The sequence below is a fragment of the Culex quinquefasciatus genome, chromosome 3 (genome assembly GCF_015732765.1).
Source record: "Culex quinquefasciatus strain JHB chromosome 3, VPISU_Cqui_1.0_pri_paternal, whole genome shotgun sequence".
NCBI classification, from domain to species: domain Eukaryota; kingdom Metazoa; phylum Arthropoda; class Insecta; order Diptera; family Culicidae; genus Culex; species Culex quinquefasciatus.
Window position 1 is genome coordinate 59,137,512 of NC_051863.1, and position 26,740 is coordinate 59,164,251.

Below are 26,740 nucleotides of genomic sequence, written 5' to 3' on the forward strand. Positions count from 1 at the left end.
AAATGATTCTAAACGCATGGGGATGCATTTTAAAATTGTTTTTTTTACTCCCTGATTTTTTTGGGACGATTTTAAAGGGTTTCCCCTTTTTCCTTCAGAGTGCATCAATTTTCTTCGAATAGTTCAATTTGGCTGAAGACACCAAATCGATCCGAAAATGTCTACCCACGATACAGATTTTCGAATATTTACGCATCATATTTGTGTTTTTTTTTGTATGGGTGAAACAATGACACCAAATGGCCTCTTTGTTCATAGGGAAGACCCCCACAATGTCCCACAATGAGACCAATATAAAAATGGTCGAAATCGGCCGATTTCATAGAGAATTATTCATGTTTCAATATTTTTTGTGTATATTTTCTGTTCTTAATAAAAATCCAACATATAAATAAAATATGTTTTGATGTAATTATCTCAAAATTTTATTTCTCACTTCAAGTGAACTTCTCTCATTCACGATGCGGAGAAGATTAAGGAACTTAAAATATGATAAAGAAAATCAGCAGCTTTGTTTGAACTTAAACTTAAATGTTTAAAAAAATCCTACACCCACAGTTGGGCAGCGCCATCCAAGAGAATAAAGAACACGATCTGATAATATAAAGGTACAGTCATCCCTCATATTCGGAACAGTTTACAGATCGGCCAATGTCCAAAAAATCATATCAAATCGATAATTGAACTTAATGATTCGCTTTTACCTTCATTTGAAAGCTTTTCTTGCGATCTTTCGAATGCTGTATCGAACAACTGAAAATTTTAACTTTTATATCAAGTTTTTCAAGGAAAACTTTGACCCTTGAAATCCACAAATTCGGAACACTTTTATCTTACGGATGTAAACAAACTTTGGATCTCTCCAGGATTACATATTTGTATCAACATAATGACTGCACAAACCTGAAACCAATGAAACTCAACCTTAGTGATGTTTTATACATGTTTTGATAACTATTTTGAAAGAATTTCAGTTAAATTCAGGTGTTCCACAATTGTGGGAGGCACAATAACATCCCACAATTATGGAACAGGCAATATGAAGGCAGTGTTTTGCTGCTCTGGATAAAATGATCTTGAAATGCAGTTTTTTGTTTTAAAAGAACTACTTTTACTAGTGAAATAGCAAGATAATGTCCAAATAAAGGTCCTAAAAATAGTAGGGTCGACAAAAAAGATTCTTTTGGCATGCTATTGACAAATTATCACAAAAGTGTTCCGAATTTGTGGGTGTTCCGAATATGTGGGATGACTGTACTGTGAACGGACACAGAGGATAAATCTCGAGATTGGCGAAAGCGTTATTAGGGGAAATATACCCATTTTAATCACTCTAAGCCGTTCGACCAATTCTAATCACTTTTGCCGTTTTCCGCTATTAAATCAACATTTTCAGATGTACCAACAATGGAAAGTTGCTTGCTCACTTTTACTTGAGCCATTTATTACTTTGGAACAGCCAAAAACACTTTAAGAAAGCTGTAATTTATGATCAAAGTGCTGATAGGCCGATAATAGAAATTGGCTGAAAAAGGGCATAGTTCCCCTACCAAGGGTTCATTTTCTAAAAAAGTTCATCAAACAAAAAAAGTGCCGACATCGAGACTCGGACTCAAGACCTTTGACATACCGAACCGCGCCTTTGCCGTATCGGCCACCAGACATGCATCGGCACTATGAGCTCTTTCTAACGGCACTCAGCTTGTTCTAGATGGCATTTTCGTTTAAATCAATCTTATGCTTGTTGCTAGGTAAAAATCTCTTGTTTTTGGTTTGAATAATGTGTAGAAAACATTGGTTCATTGGAAAAACCGATTTTAGGTATATTTTCATGTAAATGTTCTCTTAAGCTCTCAAGAAGAACTTCTTAAAAGCTCTTTGAGTGCAATTAAGAGTTCTTAACCTATATCTCAGTTGGGTTTCAAAATAATCTCTCAGGGTCTTCGGGAGCCTTAAAGACAAGCGTAATTAGCGTATTCTAAACACAGGCACAACATGCTGGGTATCTTCTACGTGAAATGCCAAACAAGTTCTTCTAAAAGAGGAGTTAGAGCGGATGCATGTCTGTCGGCCACCAAAGCTCGATAACTTCGAGATGTTCATTTGGCAATATAAGCCAATCAAGAGGGATGAACTGTTTCAATGAACAAATGAACACAATTTCGTGGGGGTTTAGGTTTATTCTTCCATTTTATTTTGGTAGAGCTATTCTCTTGACTTTCTACTGTTTTGTGATATCAATGATTTTATTAAGTTTTATTTTTATTTGATTTTTTTTTCAAGTTGAATTATATTTTAACAATTTATCATAATATTTTTTTCGAAATTGTTGTCAATTGCCCCTTTAAAGCTTACACGCAATTATACCAAGGATCGTTATTGCCACGTGGCCAGCTAAGCGTTCATGTAATTTCCAATAATTCGAACATGCGCCAATTCTGTCCAACATTTCCGGAAAGGTTTACATCATTTTCGCGTTACTTCATGGGCTTATAACAGCATAGACCAACTCTCTCCGGCACGTCATTCCAGCTAGAACATCCTCCAAAATGGTTCGCTCCACCGTCGTCGTCGTCGCTATCCAGCTTCTAGCCGTCACCAGCGCCGTCACCGCCATCGAGGCCATGTTCGAAGGGTTCAACAAGTGCGAACCCAACGGCATCCTGGAGTGCCGGCTGCGGGTGCGCAAGATCAACCGTACGACGGCGGCCCTGTTCGGCACGATCGACCTGAAGGTCGAGATGAGTGACCACATCGAGGTGAGTTTTGCACCAAAAAAAAATGTGAACGCTAAATTAGCGGGAAGGTTTTACTGCTTTGCAGACCGCCATCGAAGCGTTTCACAGCCCGCTGGGCAACAACCAGTTCAACAAGTACCCCATGAAGATCGGCCCGGTCGGGATGTGTCAGTTTGTGGCGGTGTACTGGGCGGATTACTACTCGTACATGGCCCGGTACATTGAGAACCTGCTGGAGCCGGGCGTGTGCCCCATCGGGGCACGGTTGATCTCGTTCAACGATATGATCCTGGACGGGAAGATGCTGCCCCAGGTGGTGCCGACGGGGCTGTGGAAGCTGCTGTGGCGCGGTCGCGATACGAACAACCCGGAGGTGGCGTTCGAGCTGGAGTTTGTGGCGAAAATTTACGTCGATGGGTTTTTGTAAAAAGAGTGGTGGAGTGCAGTCGTGTGAGCGAAATAAACGAATTTGAATAACACCCAAATCAAACTTCACTGACATCCATTGCTGATCGAGTTACTGACTGCCAATGATCACTCGTCGAGCAGTTTGCGAGTCAGTTCAACTGAGTAACTTCATGGACCATTGGTAAAGAAATGGACTCTAGAACAAATCAAGTTGGGAGCAAAAGAGTTATGAGCGAAAAAGCAAATTCGTCACTAGCGAGGTAGCATCTGATGTCAATGTCAGCGATTGCCCAAGAGTTGAAAAAAGCTACACCCAAAACTGGCAGCGCTAGTCCGAGAGAATGATGGTCTCGAGTCGAGAGAATAGTGGTACCATTCACGGACGCAGAGAACACAGTTCGAGATGGGCGATAGAACTATTCTCTCGAGGTTCATTTGCAAAAAAAGTTCATCCGTCAAACAAAAAACCAAAAGTGTCGACAACGGGAATCGAACCAGAGACCTTTGACAAACCAATCCAATGACTTAGCTGCCTCGGCCACCACAGCTTGGTGACCATGGAGAAGTCAGAAGTCGATGTATGACACTTGTTGGAGATTTATTGATTCAACTAACGAATGAACTCATTTGTTATGATGGTGTGAGTTGGTACCATTATTCTATCGATTTTGGCACTGAGCCCTCAATAAATTTTGAGAGAACGATTATCTCGATTCTGAATTTTGGGTGTAGGTGATCAGCTTTCACCATCAATCCGATCGTTGAATGCTAACTGAGCACGTCTACCACGGTCGTCAGACCGAAGAGATCGTCAGTGAATGAACACGAAGTTAAAACGAACGAATGCCGAGCTGGACACTCAAGTAGCTGAGCGACACTCTCTTTCTTTCTTGCTTGATCGGGTGCTGCGTGGTGACAGCAATCATTTGAATGCAGTCATGGAGAATGTCAAAGGTTGAAGAAGTGAAGGCGAACGAGGCGCTCAGTCATAATTCACGACAAATTTCGAATGCTCACAAGCCCTACGCAGGAGCATTCGTTATCAGAACCTCTGTCAAATTTGTTTGAGGTTTAGTGTGTTAAAAAAGAACATTTTTAATGTAATTCAAGCCTACATTACATTAAAAAATGTTCTTTTTTAACACACTAAAATTGATAGCAATCGCTACAGAAGTATGTAATAACTTACATTCTAACATGTAACATGTATGTTAAACAACCGTTGTAAAAACACTTTTCAGAACGTCATTTCACCACAACCAGCAAAATGAGTCGCTTCGTAACTTCGATCCTGCTCTGCCTAACCACTGCCCGGATCGCATCCGTGGCCTCGATCGAGGCCATGTTCCAGGGATTCAACCAGTGCCAGGGCAACGACATGCTCGAGTGTACGCTGCGGGTACGCAAGGTGAACCGCACCACGGCCGGACTCTTCGGGACCATCAACCTCAAGGTGGAGGTCGGTGCCAGCTATGAGGTTTGTCGTACGATCGTTGAAGGATCCGCTAAATGCGTAAAGGATGCCGACATTTCAGACCGCCGTCGAAGCGTTCCACAGTCCGCTGGGGAACAACCAGTTCAACAAGTACCCCATGAAGATCGGCCCGATCCGGATGTGTGCGTTTATGGAGAACTTCTGGCCGGACTACCACCCGTACTTTGCGGGCTACGTGGACAACATCCAGCAGCCGAGGGAGTGTCCGATCAGTGCGCGCGTGATCACGTTCAACGATCTGCTGCTGGACGGGAGGATGTTCCCGCAGGTGATCCCGACCGGGCTGTGGAAGGTTCTGTGGAGCGCCCGGGACACGAGCCATCCGGAGATGTCGTTTGTGTTTGAGTTTGTCGTGAAGGTGTACAAGGAGGGGTTTTTCTAGGGATCATGATCAAGCGTGGTAGTGAGTTGTAATGAGAGGTTGCGGAATAAATGTAGCTGATTTTAGATTGATATAGTAATCGGTTTCGGATTTGTCAATAAGCTAACCCACTTCGCAGCCCTGGTTAATAGGCACGGATGAAAATGTTGACTACTATTAATTTCCGGTCAAAGCGTTCAATTACTTGTTCGTGAGAAACCGCAATAAATCAAAGTGGATCCAACTCCAAACGATCAGATAACCAACAGATAACCGCCCATCACGCACGGATGGCTGACCCTACCAAACGTTCTACGCCGGAATCAATCGACCAGCGATCCTGGTTAAGTATGGCTGGACAAATGCTGATCCTATTCTTGCTGGCAGCATCAGTGGCTACCGTCGTATCGATCCAAGCTATGTTCGAGCAGTTCAAGCAATGCACCAGCAACGGAGTTCTGGACTGTAACATGCGAGTGCGTAAGGTCAACCGGACCTTGGCTACGCTGTACGGAAATGCTACGTTGAATGTGGATCTTGGGGACAGCTTCATAGTAAGTATGTAAAGAACCCTCGTTTGGTGTCCCTACTGAAAGATCCGCTTCTTCCCAAGACCTCCGTCAATCTGTACCGCAGCATGCTGGGCAACAACCAGTACAATCTGTACCCGATGAAGGTTTCCCCGACGGGTGTTTGCAAGTTTATGCAAGAATTTTGGGGCGATTACTACCCGTACGTTGTGGTGTACGTGCCGCAGATGGAAAAGCCGGGCGTGTGTCCTATAACGGCGCGTCAGCTGCAGTTCAACGACATGGTCCTGGACGAACGGATGCTTCCCCGCTTTGTGCCGACCGGACTCTGGAAGATGGTTTTGCGCGCCGAAAACGGCCAGACTGGGATGTACTTTCAAATAGAGATCATCTTTCGAGTGTACCCAGATGGGTATTTTTGATGGGGTTGTATTAAGTTTGAAATAAAAATGTTTTTAATTTTAAAGTTGTTGAACCTTCAATTTCAATGCCTGACCATCGCCATATCACAGTTTTAGGTTAGTTCAATCATTAGGATTCAATTGAGAAAACCTAATGAGAATGGATTCAAATCTTGATGAACAAAGTATCCAAGAAACATTACAAAAGATTTAATCCAGAACATCCGGATTGAAGGCGGAGTCCGGAAACACTCGATCGCATAAAAACTAACGAGTCTGAATTCTGGTCACGTGGCGTTCCCAGAAACCCAACTGTACCAACTCAAAACAGATCCAGTCTGCAAATACAACTAACAGAGGATGGTTGCACACGCGAAGATCGTGTTCTGCCTGCTAGCCGCGGCCGTGACCTCCGTCCAGCTGGTCCAGATCATGTTCGACCAGTTCCGGCGCTGCTCGAGCAACGGAGTGATCGAGTGCAACCTTCGGGTGCGCAAGATCAACCGCACCGTGGCGGCACTGTACGGGAACGTGTCGATACTGATTGATATTGGGGATAGCTTCATGGTGAGTGTACGGCTATCGATCTCGGAGATATACTAATCAGAATGTTTAACATTCCGGCAGACTTCGTACAGCGCGTACCACAGCACGCTGGGAAACAACCAGTACAATCTGTACCCGATGAAGATCGCGCCAATCAGTGCCTGCACCTACATCAGAACCGTCTGGAGCGAGTACTATCCGTACTTTAAGCCCTCCTGTCCGAACATTGCCGAACCGGGCGTATGCCCCTTGACGGCGCGCGAAGTCCTGGTTAACGATCTGATCCTGGACGCCGGATTGCTTCCGCCGTACGTGCCCACCGGGCTGTGGAAGCTGATTTGGAGGGCCAAGGATAACGGTACGGGGTTGTACTTTGAGCTTGAGGTTACCTTCAAGATATTCCCGAATGGACATTTTTGAAGCTTGAAATAAAGAGTCATGAGTTCAACTCACATGTTCGATGCGTGTCTTCCTGGACATTTTTCATTTCCGTCCAATACCTAATAGATCAGATAACTACGAGTCACGTTCTGATACCTACACCTATTGAACCAATCGTACAAATCCCGCAGTCAAGCAGTACAGCTAGCAATGGTTGCAACATGGACAACGCTGTTCTTTTTTATCCTAACCCTAACTTCCACCAACTGCGTCCAGATCATGTTCGAGCAATTCCGGCAGTGTTCCAGCAACGGAGTCATCGACTGTAACCTCCGGGTGCGGAAGATCAACCGCACCATGGCAGCCCTCTACGGGAACGCAACGGTCCGGATGAACCTGGGGAAGAACTTCAAGACCTGGTTCGACGCGTACCACAGCCCGCTGGGCAACAACCAGTTCAACCTGTACCCGATGAGGGTTCCGCCGATGGGTGTGTGCGACTACTTGGAGCGCTTCTGGGGCGATTACTACCCGTACATGGTGGGGTACGCACCGAACCTGGTCAAGCCGGGCGAATGCCCGTTGAGCGTGCGGGTCGTGCAGTTCAACGATATGATTCTGGATCCGCGGATGCTGCCGCCGTACGTGCCCAAGGGGCTGTGGAAGCTGGTGTGGCATGCCAATGCAACGGGGATGGACAAGTACTTTCTTGTTGAGCTGACCTTCAAGGTGTATCCGGATGGTCATATTTGAAGGATTTGTAGGTTAGAATAAACTAATGTGATATTGAGTAGCTCAACTTGTGTTTAAATCTTCTTGACAATAAGATCAAGTCACGGTTGATCACGATCAGCAACACAGCTCATAATAATATGATTAAAAATCCAAGGTTGAGCAGGTTAAACCTGTGGGTAAACAGGCTAATCCGGACCCTGGTGTTTGATCCTCCTGAACTTGAGTACTTGCATGCAACAAGTATAAGATCAGATAGCCACAAATCACTTTGATACCCGGACACCTTGCCGGATAAAGGTTACACGTATCATGCTAATAAAAAAACATTCGATAGGTCATGTTAGTGAACAATCTGTTGTAGATCGAATACCGCAGGACCGGATAACAACAAGTCATGCAATCCCATTGACCTGCTGCTACCGAAGCGTCAATAGGCTAGCAGTTCTGGTTGAGAATGGTTGCAAATCGGCTGATCCTGTCCTTGCTAGTAGCGTCAATAGCTATCGTTGCATCAATACAAGTGATGTTCGAGCAGGTCAGTCAATGCACCAGCAACGGAGTTCTGGACTGTAACCTAAGAGTGCGCAAGCTCAACCGGACCTTGGCGACGCTGTACGGGAACGTTACGTTGAACGAAGACCTGGGGAACAACTTCATAGTAAGTTTCTAAATCTTCCAGCATAAAACATCTCTACTAATTTGTCCCAATCTTCCCGCAAAGACCTCCTTCAACCTGTACCGCAGCTGGCTCGGAAACAACCAGTACAACCTGTACCCGATGCGGGTCTCCCCGACGGGCATTTGCAACTTTATGGAAAAGTTCTGGGCCGATTACTACCCGCACGTTGTGGTGTACGTGCCGCAGATGGAGAAGCCGGGCGTATGCCCGATTACGGCGCGCCAGCTGCAGTTCAACGATATGGTTCTGGACGCGCGCATTCTGCCCCGGTACGCACCGACCGGGCTGTGGAAGCTGGTGTGGCGCGCCGAGGACAACCGCACCGGGAAGAACTTTCTGGTGGAGATCGTTTTCAGAGTTTACCCGGATGGGCACTAGGGCGGTGGAGTTGAATAAAATGTTTGATTTTTCGTAACAGCAGTTTGTACTTGAAGACCTTCCCTTTTATGATCTTTACCAAGTCAGATCGTGCCAAAGAGCTAATACTTGGAATACATGATACCGGTTTTGACACCGGATCTTGAGTATGCATTTGCAGTTATCCGGATATACTGCTTGTTAGACATTTCAGAACGTATTGTAAATGGTAGAGATTCAAATGATTCATGACCATGTAAGGTGGAGCTTCGAAATGGACTTGTTTACTCGCACCAACCTATGATAACAACTGGTAACGTGGCAGAGCCTAACCTAAACCAATCAAGCCCTCCTATACATGACCCAGATCAACTGTGATCGTAGAGAAGTTTGGCAGCAACTAAACTGGTAATCCAGCAAGCTCAATTGACTTTACTCTAGGAACTCTGGGAATTCTCGTCGGGTCGTTTAGGATCTACAAGTAAAGTTCCATTAATCGCCAAGAACTTCCATAGTCGATTATGACCGTGCAAACGTTGCATGCTGATTTGCAAAAGTAATTAAACCGCAATCAGATCAAAAGAGTGTACCCAGCATCAACGGTACTAGAGCTCATCAGTGAGCGTGTCAGTTGTACAGTGAGTCGAGCAGAGAATGGCTGTCAAAACAGCAACTTGCTTCCTGTTGCTAGCTGCTGTAGCTTCCGTCGAGCTGATCCAGGTCATGTTCGACCAGTTCAAGCATTGCAAAAGCAACGGAATTCTGAACTGTAACTTGAGGGTGCACAAGATCAACCGAACGGTGGCATCGCTGTACGGGACCGCTACTTTTAGGGTGGATCTTGGCGAAAGCTTTGTGGTACGTGCGCGTCGAATATCTTTGCAGTTCCGATCATGACCTTGCGTTGTTCCTAGACTTCGTGCGACGTATTCCACAGCCCGTTGGGTAACAACCAGTACAACCTTTACCCACTGAAGATTCCCCAGGTTTCGGTGTGCACCTATTTGGAAAAGTACTGGGAGGACTACTACCCGTACATTGTTGGGGCCGTACCAAGCGCCCCAAAGCCAGGTGAATGTCCCGTGTCGGCACGGGAACTGCACTTCAACGAACTGATCATGGATGCCAGGATGTTTTCCCCGTACATGCCGACCGGTCTCTGGAAGCTGGTGTGGCGGGCCAGTGACACGAACACTGACAAGCGGTTTGAGGTGGAGCTTACGTTCAGGGTGTATCCTGATGGTCACTTTTGATTGTACTGTATTGGAAATAAATATATTTACTAACTCAGTCGTAATATTGATTTCGTCAACTTCAGTACGGTATGTCCACGCATCCTTCCTCCTCTGTTAATTTTGTGAAAAGTGGTCCGTTCTCAGAATCTGCCTCAGCGGTTAATTCTACGCAGTAGGCCTGGCCGAGATACCGGATCTCCTTCCATGTCCAGTTAACCATAGCTTTCGTCAAAGCGATCAGTATGATCACGCCACCTCGAAGCTCACATGGTATTGCTTGTGGTAAGAGCAAGCCAGAAACCGGAAAGCTCGTGCTAGCCATTCAAGCTCTATCAGATGGCTCGTGGCATACATTCCCAGAACTTTTACTTGATACTAGTCCCTCAGCGAGTTCCTCAAACCATCGGTGAAACTCGTAAAGAATGGTTGCAAAAGCCTCACTCCTTCTCCTTCTGGTGGTATCCGTTGCTACCGTCAAGTCCGTCCAAGTGATGCTCGAGCAGCTAAACCACTGTACCAGTAACGGAGTGCTGGACTGTAACCTGCGAGTGCGCAAGCTCAACCGGACCGTGGCGGCGATGTACGGGAACGTTACGTTACAAGTGGATCTCGGAAACAACTTCTTAGGGAGCGTTCTTTTATTACGTAACGCGAAAAATGGGACTTTTAGACCCCCTCCCCCCCCCTCGTAACAAAATTTCCATACAAATTTTAAAAATTTTGTATGGAGCGTAACACGGCCTCCGACCCCCCCTCCCCCCCCTACTGCGTTACGTAATAAAAGAACGCTCCCTTAGTAAGCTACAAGAATCGTCCAGCGTTACGAATCTCATACTAAACGCATTCCCTCTTCAGACCTCGTTCGGCCTGTCCTACAGCCGCCTCGGAAACAACCAGTTCAACCTGTACCCGTTCCGGATCGTACCGGTTGGCTTCTGCACCTTCATGAGCAAGTTCTGGAGCGACTACTACCCGTACTTTGTGCGGTCAGTGCCGCAGCTGGAGCGGCCCGGCGTGTGTCCGGTGACGGCACGGCTGCTGCGCGTCAACGACCTGGTGCTGGACAGCACACTCTTTCCGAACTACATGTCGCCCGGGCTGTGGAAGCTGCAGTGGCGCGGCACGGACCTGGTCGCGGGGAAGCACTTTGCGATGGAGGTCGTGTTCAAGGTCTATCCGAACGGGTATTTTTGAGTGGGATTCGAGAAATAAAAATTCTGTTACAGAAATACTTCCAAGATATTATCAATGTAATCGGATACCAATCGTTACCAGCTGTAGCGTGACGCAATACAATAAAATGTTGTAATTCAACATGTTCACTAGCGGATCAGATTATCAGCGCTTCAGAGCTTCAAATAGTCATACCCGTCTACAGCTGTACCAGTCAGCCAGCGCAACCGTCCAGGATGGACAGCAAACAAGCAACCCTCTACCTTCTCCTCGCCACGGCGTTCGCCTCCGTCGCAGCGGTCCAGATGATGATGGACCAGTTCAAGGAGTGCACCAGCAACGGCGTGCTCGAGTGTAACCTGCGCGTGCGTAAGATCAACCGCACCACGGCGGCCCTCTACGGCAACGTCACGCTGCTGGTAGACCTCGGCAGCAACTTCGTGACCGGGTTCAACGTGTTCCACAGCGCCAAGGGCAACAACCAGTACAACCTGTACCCGATGAAGATCCCCGCGCTGGACACGTGCACCTTCTCCAACTCTTTCTGGAAGGACTACTACCCGTACATCGTGCCGTACGTGCCGGAGATCGAGAAGCCGGGCGTGTGCCCGATCGCGGCCAAGCTGCTGCACTTTAACGATCTGGTGCTGGACGGGGCGATGTTCCCGCCGTACGTTCCGCCTGGACTGTGGAAGATGGTGTGGAAGGGTACGGAGAACGGCACCGACAAGTTCTTTGTGATTGAGGTGGTGTTCAAGGTGTTCCCGAACGGGTTCTTCGGGAAGACTTGAAGCTTTTTTAAATAAAATGATGATCAACCTATAAACTTGATCTTTATTTCAAATAACCCTTACAATTTGACTGGTGAAGTCCTCACTTTAGCGTCGCAGCTTGGAAGGCATCGCAGGTAGATGATCTTCAAATTGTCCATCTAGATTCATAGCCATTCTTATGGAAGCATCCCGAAGAATGTCGGGGCGATTCCAACAACCTTCTTTTCTAAACGGCCAGGCCAACTGCGTAAAGTTAACCGCAAAGATGATTCGTTGACAATACAGTTCTCGATCTACAGGGGAGGAAGTAACGTGGGGATTCCCCGCTCATGTTCCTGTTTGTTTAGGAACTGAATTGTTGGGATGCTAAGAAGTTTTGGTGATCCAACGATGATCACTGATACCAGAGTTTCAAACTAGTCCGTGAGAACACGCAATAAAGCGAATCCCAGCTGGTATCAGATCGTCGTCAAAACCTGCTCCGACAGCTCATTGACGGACTCAGTGTTGCGGCGCAGCTCGTACATGATGGACTTCAAAGTGACTACCTCCTTTGTTCTGGCGGTACTAACCTCCGTCGAAGCCTACACGGCAAAGCTCGAGACGTTCAATGGTTGCGCGAGCAACGGAGTCCTGCAGTGCCAACTCCGTGTCCGCAAGCTCAACCGTACCCTGAGCGCCCTCACCGGTAACGTTACGTTGTTTGTGGATCTCGACGATAACTTTCTGGTGAGTTTTGCGTTAATATTAGGTTAGTCACCAACTAATCGATGGTCATCCCTTGCAGACCTCCTTCAACGGGTACCACAGCCCGCTCGGCAACAACCAGTACAACCTGTACGCGATGAAGGTCCCCCCCATTACGATTTGCAACTTTATGAAGAACTTCTGGGGCGACTACTACGGGTACTTTGTGCCGTACGTGCCCACGATCGAGAAGCCTGGAGTGTGTCCCATTACGGCGCGCTACCTGCCGTTCAACGACTTCCTGCTGGACCCGGCCATGTTTCCGCCCTTTGTGCCCACCGGCACGTGGAAGCTGGTGTGGCGGGCCACGGACAACAGCACCGGGCGGTTCTTCAGCGTGGAGGCGGTGTTCAAGGTGTTTCCGGACAAGTTCTTCTGAATAGAACGAGTTGGGCATGAGTGAATGGGGTTGTTTTGAATTTGAATCCGACATTCGTAAACACGTTGAGATGCTATCTGGGTCATCTGGGTCTACACGTGACACTAGACAGATCTGATTAGAGCTTTACATGTTCAAACTCGTTTGTCATCTTCGATCTTTCAACTGCTTCAACGAGCTTGTTCTCCACTGTATCAATCATATGTCAACATTGTTTGAAAATGGACCAAAGAACCATACAGATCCTACTTCTCCTGTCCGGAAGTTCCACGATACTAGCACTCCAATTCATGTTCCAAAGCTTCAACGGTTGCGAAAGCAACGGAGTAATGGACTGCACGCTCCGCGTGCGCAAGGTCAACCGAACTACGGCGGCCCTCAACGGAACCATCATCCTGCACAAGGATCTTGACGGAAGCTACGAGGTAACTACACCAATCAACACAGCCCCGACCCAATCCTAATTACCGCTTACGTCCAGACCTTCATCGAGCTGTTCAACAGTCCGCTGGGGAACAACCAGTTCAACCGGTACCCGATGAAGATCGGCCCGCTGGGCTTTTGCGAGTTTATGCGCACCTTCTGGGGCGACTACCAGCCGTACCTGGCCAAGTACGTGGCGAACCTGGCCGAGCCGGGCGAGTGTCCGATGGGGGCGCGCACGCTGATCTTTCGCGATATGCAGCTGGAGGCGGAGATGTTCCCGCGGTACGTCCCGACCGGGCTGTGGAAGCTGCAGTGGCGCATGCAGAGCGGGAAGGTGGACTTTTTCGCGGTGGAGATGCTGTTCAAGGTGTACGAAAATGGGTTCTTTTAGGGCTGATTCGACCTTTTATCGTAGCAAATCCCAAATATACATTGTAATTTCAATACATGAAGCGTTACACGGCGATTAACGAATACACCAAGTCATCTTCGAGAATTGGAAAAATGACACTTCAATTACGGACTTCAATTCTATGTTAGGTAGTGAACTAGGTCGCTTGATTTTGCTCTAATAATCAGGTAAGTACTGAAAACGAACTTCATCGACAAGGTAGGTAACGAAGCTGAGGGAACAGTGTGGTGAGGAAGTGAATATTGAAAGTGAAAGTGCAAAAAGTGTTATTCTGTCAAACTGTCAATTGTCCAAGGACGCAACTGAACCTTCATAAGCATAGCTTCTGAAGAGGTTGTTGCCTCTAGATTGTCAAGATTTAACTCCTTTCGCCAAGGGGTCATGTCCAAAAATTCTTAGTTTGCGTTGTTAAGAGTGCCAGATCGTACAGAGTACGATTCCAATGCTTGTTTTGTTTACCGCAGTCACATGATTGACCTGCTATTCTGCGTTCGTCTTTTTTTACGACTGTTATAAAATCGCACACATCCCCCGTTTCAATGCGTCCTCTTCCCGAAAAGTATGAACACAACAAACTCGGTGAAACTGGTAGAATCCCACTCCGCTATTCATACCCCCGACTTCCGACAGCAATAATCCCCTCGTCTTCCTGGGTCGACCTTTTCGCCCACAGATTTACTATACAGCTACATCAACGCACAGTTTGCGGCACGTCTTCTTCTGTCCCCGTCATCAAACTGGGTGATGTTTTGAAGTTTGAAGAGCCGGCATCAACGATGCAATCCCGGCGGCCGGCTTTCGCGGGAAGCTGTTGAACCCCCCCATAAACAACAACAATTGCTCTAACCAGTATACAAGAGATGTACGACGAGCACATGGCCCCGCAAAAGACACTCCGCTACGGGATGTGCCTCTTATCGTTATCGTAGCGTTTAAGCGGTTCTGATTTTTCGTGTGGTTTTTCTGCAGCTGATTCGCACCTCGTTTGGTATTCTGATGACGTTCGAAACGGATGAGGAAGCAGAAGAAAGCACGCGGGACTGACACATAAATCATAATAAAGTGTCGACGGTGATGCAATTCTTCGCACGTTTCGTTGTGGAATGAACTAATTGTTATTGGCAGTTTAATAAAATATAAGCGTAAATTATGTAGCATAATTTTCAAACTATATTATTAATTGTAAGTTTAAAGATAAAGTAAATCAATGGCTGTTTTCTTCAAGATACGAACACTGCACAGACCAAAATATTTCATTCATTGATAACAGCAGTTTTGAATTAAAACATACACAGAAAAAAATATGTGAATTTACCCGACCCGAAATCACGATTTTACGTATAATTTGTTGCAAATTTACTTCAAATTGCATGTAAAATTAAATGTTTGATGACGTGCAAAAGTGTTACATCATAAATGATGTAACATTCGGAAATATTTTTTTGCGTGTATTTAAACTTCAACACGGTAATTTGCATGATTATTAGGCTGGTACAAATATTTTTAAAAGTTTTTGTCACACCCCCCCCCCCTTCAAAATTGGCCCGAAAAATCAGGGGGCAAAAAAAATATTTTTACAATAAACTTCAAAATTTCAATTAAAATTCAAGGGCAACCAGCTGAAATCAATTTAAAATACATTCTCCTGCGTTTAAAATCATTTTTAGCATGTTTGGGTTTATTAAAAAATCTTAAGATTTTTTGAAAATTTTCGATGCAAAATCTTTTTTTTCGATACAATTTTTGTTTTTGTCAGATCTTAGATTTTTTGAAAACTAATTATTGCAAAACTTTTGAACTAGTGTAAAATGCATTTTAAAACACTTTTTTCATTTAAATGTGAAGATTATGGCTTGTTATTTAAATTTTTATATTTTTTTTTATTTTTTTGCCCCCCCCCCCCCTCCCTTGACCTTGGCCAGGGCCGAGGGACAAAAACTTTTTTAAATATTTGCATCGGCTTTAGCAGATTAGAAAAATCGCATAAGCATGTAGATCACCGTTTATTATTATAAGCCGAAAGTACAAAGTAAAAAAACATGGTAGTATTACATCGGGAAATGGGTACAAATTGTGTAAATTTACTACTTCTCTGTTGTAATGCCACTTTTCAGTCAAAATTGATTACACCATAAAAGATTTAAAAATAAACCTTCCAAATTTACACAATTTTTTACTGTTTACAGATTTGGAGTTTTTTGTTAAAAAATAAGGTTTACTAAATATTTTTTTTGCTATTTGAGTGTTTTTGAATACATGTCTTAAGGTGGTTTTAAAAACTCTAAGAAAGCAAAACATTAAAATTCAGTATGCACATACAAAAAAAAAAAACAAACCTGCGGGATTCGAACCCAGCACACACAGAAAGGTCAAGGGGTACAGTCACCCCACAAATTCGGAACACTTTTGTGATAATTTGTCAATATTTACTCCTGAAGTGAACCAAAGTTTGTTTACATCCGTAAGAAAAATGTGTTCCGAATTTGTGGATTTCAAGGGTCAATGTTTTTGCTTGAAAATTGTTTATAAAACGTAAAAATTTACAGGATGACCGGCCCGTGGCTTAATGGCTACGGCTCCCGCCTCATAAGCGGAAGGTTCCGGGTTCGCTTCCCGACCGGTCTCCTTGAAATTATTCGACTATATTTGAACTTTGAATATGAACAAAAAACGCATGGAATCAGGTGTGATTCGAACTCACACCTTTGGATTGGTAGTCAGATGCTCTAGCCACTCGGCCACCGAGGGGTTGACACCCCTTGAGTGAATTAATCCGTAGTGGTGAAATAATGTCACAAGGTCATTTACTTTATAATACAACAATCCCTTCCCCAACGATTCCCCTACACACACTACACACCATATTCTATAAATAACTCGAAGTGGTTGGTACGGTATGTCCTCACTTCTTCTTCTTCCCCTGATGATTCCATGAAATGTGGGTTCCGTTCATAGAATCTGTCTCTTGCGGTTAATGCAACGCAGTAGGCCGGGCCGCTTTAGTGAGTGTAATACATTTCGGGGGTTCTCGAAAGTACTGCAATCATTAATAATGACAAGAAAGAACTTGAGGCGTAATCTAACCATAAGTTCTTCCCGGATGCTTTCTTCGGACTGGCTGCGCTTGTGTTCGATTAGATTAGATTAGATTAGATTAGATTATAAAACGTAAAAATTTACAGGCGGTCAATAGATCAATCAAAAGATCACAAGAAAAGCTTTCACATGAAGGTAAAAGTAAATCATTATATTCAATTATCGATTTACTATGATTTTTTTTAACATTAGCCGATCTGTAAACTTTTCCGAATATGAGGGATAACTGTAAATATTTTTGCATGTAAAATTACTTAAATTCTGTTTTATTTTTTTTTGTTTGCAAAATATCGAAAAAAACAAGACAAATAATAAATCAGAGTGGTTTTGCAAAATTATTTCGGAAAAAGGCATGGAGTGCCCCAGTTTTAAGCTAACACATGGTGTCGATCCAAATCCCAAAATAAAATTCCCTGACTTTTCCCTGACCTCTCCAGACCACCGATTTTTTGTATTTTCTGTTTTTTACTAACATATTGTTTGGAGCGTTTTTATGGTTTAATGCATTTTCCTTTTTGAACATTGGAAATTTAAGATATTGAAAAAAATCAATGACTTTTTTATTTTATTTTTTCAACGATGGATTCTGCAAAAACTTAAAAACTTTTTTTTTATTATGTCAATCATTTTTTTTAATCGAACATCCAAAATGAGCAACCATAAATTTGTCCTATGTTTTTTATCTGGTGATGGCATTTTAAATGTTGCCCTTTACCAAAAAATCCAGAGTTTTTTTTTGAATGGGTCCTATAAACATATGAAACACAATAGCTTAAAGGACTTTTAAAAACTCTAGAAATAATTAATAATTACAAATGCTGCAAATTTCAAATTGCGATTAGTTAGTTAAACTTCATTCCTTTAAAAAAAGTTAAAAGTTAAAAGTTAAAAAAACAATTGAAAATTTGAATTAAAGTAAGAAGTCATGTTTAATTTTAAAATTGTTGCCTTTTTGGGGAATTTTCAAACGAAATAGGCCGATGCCATTTTTGATTGTTCTTTTTTTTATAAAAAAAAACTAAAGGTTCTGGAGACAAAAACTTGAAAAAATATGTAATTTTGTAGAACCTTAAGAAAGATTAAAATAAAACTGAAATGAGAAAAATATACAATTAAATGTAATTTTTTCAAGTACATGTTTACGGTTTTAAAAGAGATCTAGGACTTTTTCAACAATGATTGTATTTAAGCTAAACGGTTTTCTGGATATTTGAAGAAAACATCTTCTTAAATAATTTAACAAAAAAAACATAGTTTTGCTATAAAATTAAAAAAAATGGTTTCTACCTTGACCAGAGCCTACAGACGATCATTCACACGATCAATACATTTTATAAAAATAAAAACAAAATACAACCTGCTCGAGCTTTTCAAAAAGTCATTATTTATCAAACTTAGATATTTTTGTGTTTTGGAATAGATTCCAAATTTAAGCTCGATCTGACTACAGGAACTCCTCCTTGTAACCCCTTCAATGTTGTTTGGGGAAAATATGTGAAATGTAGTTGTACAATCTCTATGAAATCTCGGATGCTGGAAACAACGTTTCCGAAGAGACCATATTTTATAAATTCTTGAACTCTCAAATTCCTTTTTTTTCCAGAATTGTTACAGAGAAATCGAAAAAAAAAATCCGCGGCATCCCAAAACCCAATCCGCGCAAAATCCGCGTCATTTTAAGAAAAATGATTTTGCGACAAACATACAAAAGAGTTTCATAATAAATTCAATTTTGTAATCTCAGAACGCAGAATCTTGAAACGCTAGGATTAGGTAAACTAGAGGAAAAAGCCAAAAGAAACATTTTGGCATAAAAATCAAAAATTTCAGCATTTAAAAATTTAGATCTAAAAACTCAATGAAATCTTAATAAAAAAATAATAAAATTTAAAAATTGTAATAAATTCTCGATCTTGAAGTTTTAAATTTAAGATACAGTTCATTCATACTCGATGATCTTACCAAAGCGTCACTTAGAAAAAATCGAAGCAAATTTTTCTACATCTTCTCCTCAAAATTTCTCTAACCGATAAAAAAACTGCAAAAACACTTCAAATTTTATCAAGATTTATGTAATCTAAGATGGTTACAAAAATGACAGCATTAAAGAACCTAGGAAATTATGAATTTAAGAATTTAAGAATTTAAGAATTTAAGAATTTAAGAATTTAAGAATTTAAGAGTTTAAGAATTTAAGAATTTAAGAATTTAAGAATTTAAGAATTTAAGAATTTAAGAATTTAAGAATTTAAGAATTTAAGAATTTAAGAATTTAAGAATTTAAGAATTTAAGAATTTAAGAATTTAAGAATTTAAGAATTTAAGAATTTAAGAATTTAAGAATTTAAGAATTTAAGAATTTAAGAATTTAAGAATTTAAGAATTTAAGAATTTAAGAATTTAAGAATTTAAGAATTTAAGAATTTAAGAATTTAAGAATTTAAGAATTTAAGAATTTAAGAATTTAAGAGTGAATTAATTTGTTTGAATTTTAAATTTAAATTAATTTGTTTGAATTTTAAATTCCAAATTTTTCTAGTTTTGAATTTAATTGTTTTTTAAGTTATAAATTTATAAAATTTCGTATAATTGAATATTTGTATTCTATTTTTTAAATTTTCAGAAAAAAGAATAAAAAAATAAAAAAAAATCTGAATCTTCGAGTTTTGAATATTGTAGCTTTGATTTTTGAATGTTTTGATCATTTATTTTTTCCCCAAGAAATCTAGAAAAAAATCTTTCTATGAGGTGGGTTTTACTACAATTCAACGGCGAAGAGCCAGCATCCGCATTTGAGCACAGTACGGCCACGGAAACAAGCCCCAATAATCATTTTCCTTACATCCTGGTATATAACTTCGAGAAAAGTTTGAAAAATGATTCACATGATTGAAATCCTTAATAACATGAACAATAAACAAGGTTAAAAAGAACGATACTCAAAACTCAAAAGATATTAAAAATATTCAAAGCCGGTAAAAATTAGTTGAGCGTAGTAATAACTTTGTTTAAGAAATCCTCATCAATACATTTAAAAAATAATCTCTTCGTGAAGATTTTTTTGACGTTTTTAATTAAGAAAATACAAACAAACATTTTCGGTAGAAAAATCAATTTTGTTTCAGTAACAGAAATCGAAGCAAATAAAATAAAAATCCCTGATTCCCTGATAGTACTTTTCTTTACTACTTGAAAGTAATTTTATCTCTCTCAATTATTTTAAATATTAACCAAATTTCACATCCGCGCGAAATCCGCGCCTAAGCAAAATTAGCCAGCAAATCTGCGCCAAATCCGCGCTATCCGCGCCGTCCGTAACAACCCTGCATATAGCAAACAAGCTACGCGCTTTTCATCGTGACCCTTTTCTTAAGCATTTTTATATAGAGTTCTGCGTTCCTTGCAGACTGACCAATATAAAAAATTAAATATTATCAATGTTGCAAAGTTTGGCCTGGAAGACATTGAAATACATCATCAAGGGCGATAATATTTTTAAGATCATCGAAATTCCCTGACCCAGCTTAAAATTCCCTGACTTTCCCTGACTTTTCCAGGTCAAATAAAGTTCCCTGACAATTCCAGGTTTTCCCTGACTTTTCCAGAAATCGACACCATGTTAACAAGTAAACTTTTTAGCTTACATACACAGCAAATTTTGGATTGCCATTTCAGTAAAATAGTTATCTGAATTGGTATTTACTGTGTGAACTGCATACGATGTATGGGGAACCTACAGCTAAATCGGTGAAGATCCAACTATTTTCATAGCGGTGAAATAGCCGAGTGGGTTGGGGCGCGGACTTGGTAATCCAAATATGACTCTCGCCAGATTGATGTTATTTTTGGGGTGAGCAGACCTGATTTTTTTTCTTCGGTACATGCTTTTTGTGTACACGTTTTCTCATACAATACAACATGTTTTTTCTCACAAAGGTGAAGTGCATGCTTTTGCATGCGATTTTACCATCGGATTTTTTTGCTGTGTACAGGAAACATTTTCAATGACAAGCAAAATCAAATTTTGATAACTGAAATACCAGCAATGATCTGTCAAACTGCCACAAGAAAATTACTGAATTTTCAGCAAAATAATTTGACGTTTCTTTTGCTGAAATTTCAGTATTTATGACAACCATTTTACTAAAATTTCAGTAAATCATCTGTCAAAGTGACACATATCAGTTAACTGAGGATTCAGTAAAATCTAAATAACTGAATCGTTTACTGAAATTTCAGTAGATGAAAATTCAGTAAAACTTTACTGAATTTCAGCAAAAAAAATTTGGTGTGTAGTGTTTACCAAACCCATAATCGAATTTCTAGAACCTCTCGATTAACTAAACCAACATGAACTACGTTATTCAACAATGATGATAGCAGGGTTGAAAAATTATAACTAAACAAAAAGTTAATGTTTTGAAATATTCTCAAACTGCATAAGCCACGTACACTTCTCAAACACCGACGTTAACTTCAAGTACCTAAAAATGCAGGAAATTGACCACCGAAAAAGCGATTCTCTAACACGGACGGGAACTTCAAGTACCTAGAATGCATAAAACATTCCAATGGAATTGCACCTCCCAAACACGGATGTGAACATCAAGTACCGAAAAGTATAGGTTCTTGGAGTTTCAAGCAACTAAACTACACAATAATTATGATTTATTCATTTCGATGTAATTGGTTTTTCTTACAATGGATTTGGCAAGAGAAGTAAGAACTACTAAGACAAATTGAACAGTGTCAATGTTATGATAAAAAATATACTTTTTGGCAGCGACCCTTTGTCGAATAGTGATCCCAATTAATTACAGGATCCCCCATTTTGGAACGTCCTCCTGCTTCGTCCCTTCACCTGTTCCGTTCCAATCATCATCATCATCATCCAATGCATCATCAACAACACCATCATCATCGTCATCGCTTACCGGTCAGTGTCTCTGGACGCCAAAACGCTCTTCCCACAGCTTCCCCTTCCGCCTCCGGACCAGTCAGAACCGTGTTCCGAAGAGGGGGGGCTCTCTTTATAATCCAGCAATGGCCCCAGTGGCCACCATCATTGTCAGAGTTGTTGCCACTTTGTTGGTTGGGATGGGACACTTCGTAGTCGATTCCCCCAAACACAGTACGCACACACAAACACACTCGCACGTACACTCCCACCAACACACAAAGAGCACAAAATTTGTGCGCGACCCGACGACACAAACACCAACGAGAGCCAGGAGGGCAGCAGCAGCAGCCAACAAGAGAAAGGTCTGGCTTCGTCGGAACTCTCGGGAAATCTCCACGGACCAAAAGTTGGCGGACCAATTTCACCCCCGAACGCACCTGCTCCACGGTCGCACTGCACCGCAACTGCTTCGGACCGGTTCCGGCCACCGGTGGGCACCACTTCGGGACAGTTTTTCACTAATTTTCACGCACTTTTCCGCGATCGGAGCGCCCACGGTCGGGAGTTTGCTTGCTGGGGCCTTTTTCCTTCGGACACTTCTGCAGAGCAGCAGCAGCGGCGCGTTTCGCATCAAACACGGCGGCGAAATCTGTCTTTATTTTTCAACGTGGTGGTGGTGTGGTAGTGCGAACGAGCGACATCCACAACACACCAACACAGCCGAGCGCGCTCGGAAGGGGTTTGAAGTTTGCCGGGTTTGTTTGAGTGGACAGCGGGCGTGTACGGACACGGAAAGTTGGGCTGTGGTTGTGTGAGTGGCGTTCTGGTCAAAGATGGCGCGCGTGCACGAGGCGGCCCTTTATTTCGCCGCGAAAGCGTCGCGTCGAGGCGAACTGTTGCGAGGGAGTGTTCGGATAATACATAACAGAATTTGGGTGAGGATCGTGAGAAGATTATCAACTGAACAGTTCTTTAATGAGAAATCAAAAGGTGCAACATGGAGTTAAACCAGGCTTCACTGAACACCAAGATCGGGTGCGCCGTGGTGCGGTTTTCGTGTCACTCTAGAACACAAACCGAGCTGTTTATTGTCACACCATAGCAACTGTACCGAAAGCACCTTGGTACACCACCGGTGCACCCAACTGTATACCAAGATGCAACTCAACATATGGTTGATCCAAGTAAACCGGAGGCGACATTGTTTTGATTGAGGTTTGTTAGCCATCATTCACATCTTCGGGGTGGCCTGGCGGTTGTGATCTCCGTCTTTTAATCACGAGGTTCCTGGTTCAATCCTGACATAAATATTTTTGAGGTTTTTTTTTTCAATTTTTATTATCAAAATTAGTGATTACATACATTGAAAAAAAACTTCTTCGAACCTGCGACGCTCTAGTCAAAGGGTTAAAAAATTGAATGGATTTTTGTAGTGGAATAGAGAAAACGTTCTGTATTATGCAGGCAGAAAATGCCTATTTCAGGATTATATGCACTAGAAGTTTATTCTATTCCTGAAGAATTATTCTGAATAAATAAAAACATTAAAAAAAAATAACTGTCGCGATTCGAACCAAGAACCTTTAAAATACTAATGCAGTGCCTTTGACAACCACACCATTAAGAAGTGTTGATTTCAGCTGGCTTGCTAGGCATCAAGAGTTCTAAACTTCTCCCGTGTGGTAGGCGCAGAAACCAAGTCAGTTTTGTGTACCCGATCCACACCGCCGTCACGCCAAACTTTGGTTTCGGTGCACCGATCAAGCTACCGAGCTGTGTCGGGTTTTTTTCGTGACGAGAAATGGTGCGCTTAGAAAAACCGGTATCATAGCAAACCGTTGTCGCACCCGTCAAAAGGAAAGTCTGAGTTAAACTCTCTGCCAAGCTGCTGTGAAGTTTTCCCTGACAGCTGCGAAATTTCACTCCATGTTGTGAGCCGGTAACATCAATTTTAAATTTCTCGGTGGAAATTAGCTCTTCTAGGACTTTCAACTTGCGCAGAACACCTCTAGATTTAACGGTATCGGAGCTCATCTCGGAGTGTCATCCCCCTCAGGCCAAATAGAGCATACACTGAAAGAAAGGCAAAAAGTATTGTCACCGAGATTGTCACATGTTTTGGATATTCAGTATTTGTTCGGTAACTGGGCTGAGAACGTAGCCCAGTCACCGAATGCTGCTCGCTAACTGGGCTGAACGAAAAATAACGAGGGGAACACCGATGCATAGTATTTTCCTGATGAAATATAAAAATAAAAGTTAATCAAATTTATTTACGATGTTTACTTTTCATATTTCTTTGAGTGTGACTTGAAATGAAATAAAAGTTTGACAAAAGTTTTTATTATTTATTGAACATGCTTTTGCATCCATTAACTCCTCGGCCATTTCGGTTTGTTTTGGTTTTTTGACGCTTGTCTGCTTTTTAACTGGGCTACGGTCCAGTTATCGAGCGCCCAGTTAAAAAGCAGCCCAGTTAAACAACGCCCAGTTACCGAACAACTACTGTAATAGGGAGATTCTGGGTGCTGAATAGTGGTTCGCAAAACGGCCTCAATTTTGAACTGTCAAAGTGGAACCAATTTACTGTTCGCAAAAAGTAGAGAGTATTGTAATCGATCATATTTTTTTTTTGCAAGAATATAAAATGTGTGGCTTTTAGACCCTGGAGTTGAAATCAATCAATCTTTTAAATGTTGAAGGTGAGATCGTCATTTTTTATAATTATGAATGGAAATTGTTAATGGATTCCATGCGGTTGTATCCATCCTGAAGCTGTCTTTTTTGTTTGATTCTGATTGAAAACCTACTGGTAAAGTGAAAACTTTTTTGTTTGTTGGATTAGCTTCGCTAGAATTAGCGATTTTTTCTCGCTGGACCAGGAAGAGCTCCAGGATTCCAAAATCAGCGACATCGCAAAATGACACTCTCGCCGCAGTTCTTCGTCACCCGTAGAAAAGAAAAACGATGCTAACCGATAGAAACTTGAAAACACACATAATTTTCTAGCAAAAAATGTCATAAACTAGACAAAATGAAACGAATACTACTGATTATAAAACAGCTCATTTACTAGTAAAAAAGCCATGCTTGTGCTTGAACATCCTTTTCCTTTGTAGATGTAAACAAAGTGGGATCATTCGAAAATAACTTTACGCGTTCTCTCTATTCATCACCCAGGGGAGACTGGTCGATTTGTTGACATTTTCAGCACCCTCCGCAAACGTCAAACCATACAAATTTGTTGCCGAATCTTTTCCGAAAGAGATCAGAGTTGTATTGTTAATTTAATTCTAGTTAACCGCGGTGGATTTTCTTGAAATAATTCGAACTGTCAAAAATCCACCAATGCATCTACCACATAGAGCTTTATGACGTTTCGCGTACGCACACTAGCGCACCATTTGGTTTTGCTGGCTGACAAAATTTAACCTCACTTTATTTTCGTGTACGTACACGCAATACATACGCACGTAGAATGCTCTATTGATCTCATAAAAAAAACTGTAGTAGAAATGTATCCACCGGTAGATGCTTTGTGGATTTTTGACAGTTCGAATAATTGGGTCCTAAAATGAAGCTTAGATTGCTGATATTATTGTTTACAGCGATAAAGCTTATTTTTCTGAGTAAAGGGTCATTTGTACGACCACAAAGAGTTTAAAATGGATTTTTAAATCAATTTTGAAAAATTAACCTCGCGGTCCTTCTTGACAGAAAAGCTCCTACTTGACAGCTCGTCCCAAGGGGACCATAGTTGATCCATCGAAAAAATGTTGCCTTGTCAAAAAAATGTTGCATTAAAATGAAAAAAAAAGGGATCAGAAATGGTTTTTAATCGTGTTTTTTACCGTTGTACATAAAAATTAACATAGGGCTTTAGTACCCAATTTCATGAAAATCCATCGCGGTTAACCAAATCAAATTAACAATGCAACTCAGGAAAAAGATCCGGCAGTAACTTTGTACTAATTTGACGTTTGCGGAGGGTGCAGAAAAGTTTGGTTATGTCACCGCTTGCAAAAAAAGCAATAGAGTTATTTATCTACGTGCGCATGTATTGCGTGTACGTACACAAAAAAGATTGAGGTTAAACTTAATAGAGCTTTATGACGTTTCGTGTACACACACTAGCGCACCATTTGATTTTGCTGGCCGGACAAAATTTAACCTCACTTTTTTTTCGTGTACGTACACGCAATACATACGCACGTAGATTACTCTATGGCGTGCTAGTACGTTAGAGCGGGCTTAGATTACTCTATCGAGAAATTAAAAAAAGAAATGTGAGCCAGTAACATGGAGTGAATTTTTCGCAACAGCTTGACAGCAGCTTGACAGAAAGTTTAACTCCATGTTGCACTTTTAACTTCTCGATAGAGTTATCTACCACGCATTTTTCTTGTCTTGTTGTTCTTGTTGTCATTTAGTTTCCGAATCTTAATTAAATCGATTAAACAACTCGGGCCGCTCGTAACGTGTGTTCGCCGAGTGGGCCGCTGCTCCGTCAGGATACTCGATCGGGAAGTTTCGATTCTTCTGCCCAGCAGTGCAACTAACTGTTTCAAACCGGACCACCCCGTGACGTTTGTCTCGGCCAGGATACCTAGTCGGGAAGTTTGGAATCACCCGCCTTGCCGCAGACGGTTCAAATGGATATAATTTTCAGAAAATAAAATACCGAAATAATATCACTCAACAGGAAACCCAACAACGTGACGGCTGCATTTTTTGTGGTCCGTCAGATTGGTTTCATTCGTGAAATAGTTGATTCCGCGCAAGGCATCATGGCATTTTCAGCCAGAGGATCCAGGTCGACCTGTTTCATCTGTAAATGCTCCGAGGTCGACGCAATGCAGTACGGCAAGGTGTTGTGCAGGTGGAGAATCAGAATCCACAGTTTCTGCCTGGTGAGTTGGTTTTTTAGTTTTAAAGTGTAATAAATATTCATCGGTTTCTGGCAATTTA

The 26,740-nt window shown here is 42.0% G+C and overlaps 5 protein-coding genes across 5 annotated transcripts in view; 4 read left to right on the forward strand and 1 right to left on the reverse strand.

The window, feature by feature from the left end:
* Positions 1-22,166, reverse strand: part of LOC6042957 (trithorax group protein osa) — a 292,090-nt gene extending 269,924 nt beyond the window's left edge. The window contains 1 exon segment of the mRNA XM_038259938.1: positions 21,807-22,166. The gene's annotated coding sequence lies outside the window, so the exon portion shown is untranslated.
* On the forward strand, positions 2,550-3,165 carry LOC6042962. Its single transcript, XM_001854040.2, has 2 exons — positions 2,550-2,759; positions 2,824-3,165. Exons 1-2 carry the CDS (start codon positions 2,550-2,552, stop codon positions 3,163-3,165), a joined length of 552 nt encoding a protein of 183 aa, XP_001854087.2.
* Positions 8,043-8,652, forward strand: LOC6042966. Its single transcript, XM_001854061.2, has 2 exons — positions 8,043-8,253; positions 8,317-8,652. Exons 1-2 carry the CDS (start codon positions 8,050-8,052, stop codon positions 8,650-8,652), a joined length of 540 nt encoding a protein of 179 aa, XP_001854108.2. The 5' UTR covers positions 8,043-8,049.
* LOC6042967 lies at positions 9,263-9,884 on the forward strand. Its single transcript, XM_001854066.2, has 2 exons — positions 9,263-9,489; positions 9,546-9,884. Exons 1-2 carry the CDS (start codon positions 9,286-9,288, stop codon positions 9,882-9,884), a joined length of 543 nt encoding a protein of 180 aa, XP_001854113.2. The 5' UTR covers positions 9,263-9,285.
* On the forward strand, positions 13,160-13,755 carry LOC6042971. Its single transcript, XM_001854083.2, has 2 exons — positions 13,160-13,363; positions 13,420-13,755. Exons 1-2 carry the CDS (start codon positions 13,160-13,162, stop codon positions 13,753-13,755), a joined length of 540 nt encoding a protein of 179 aa, XP_001854129.2.
* Positions 22,167-26,740: the final 4,574 nt, after the last annotated feature.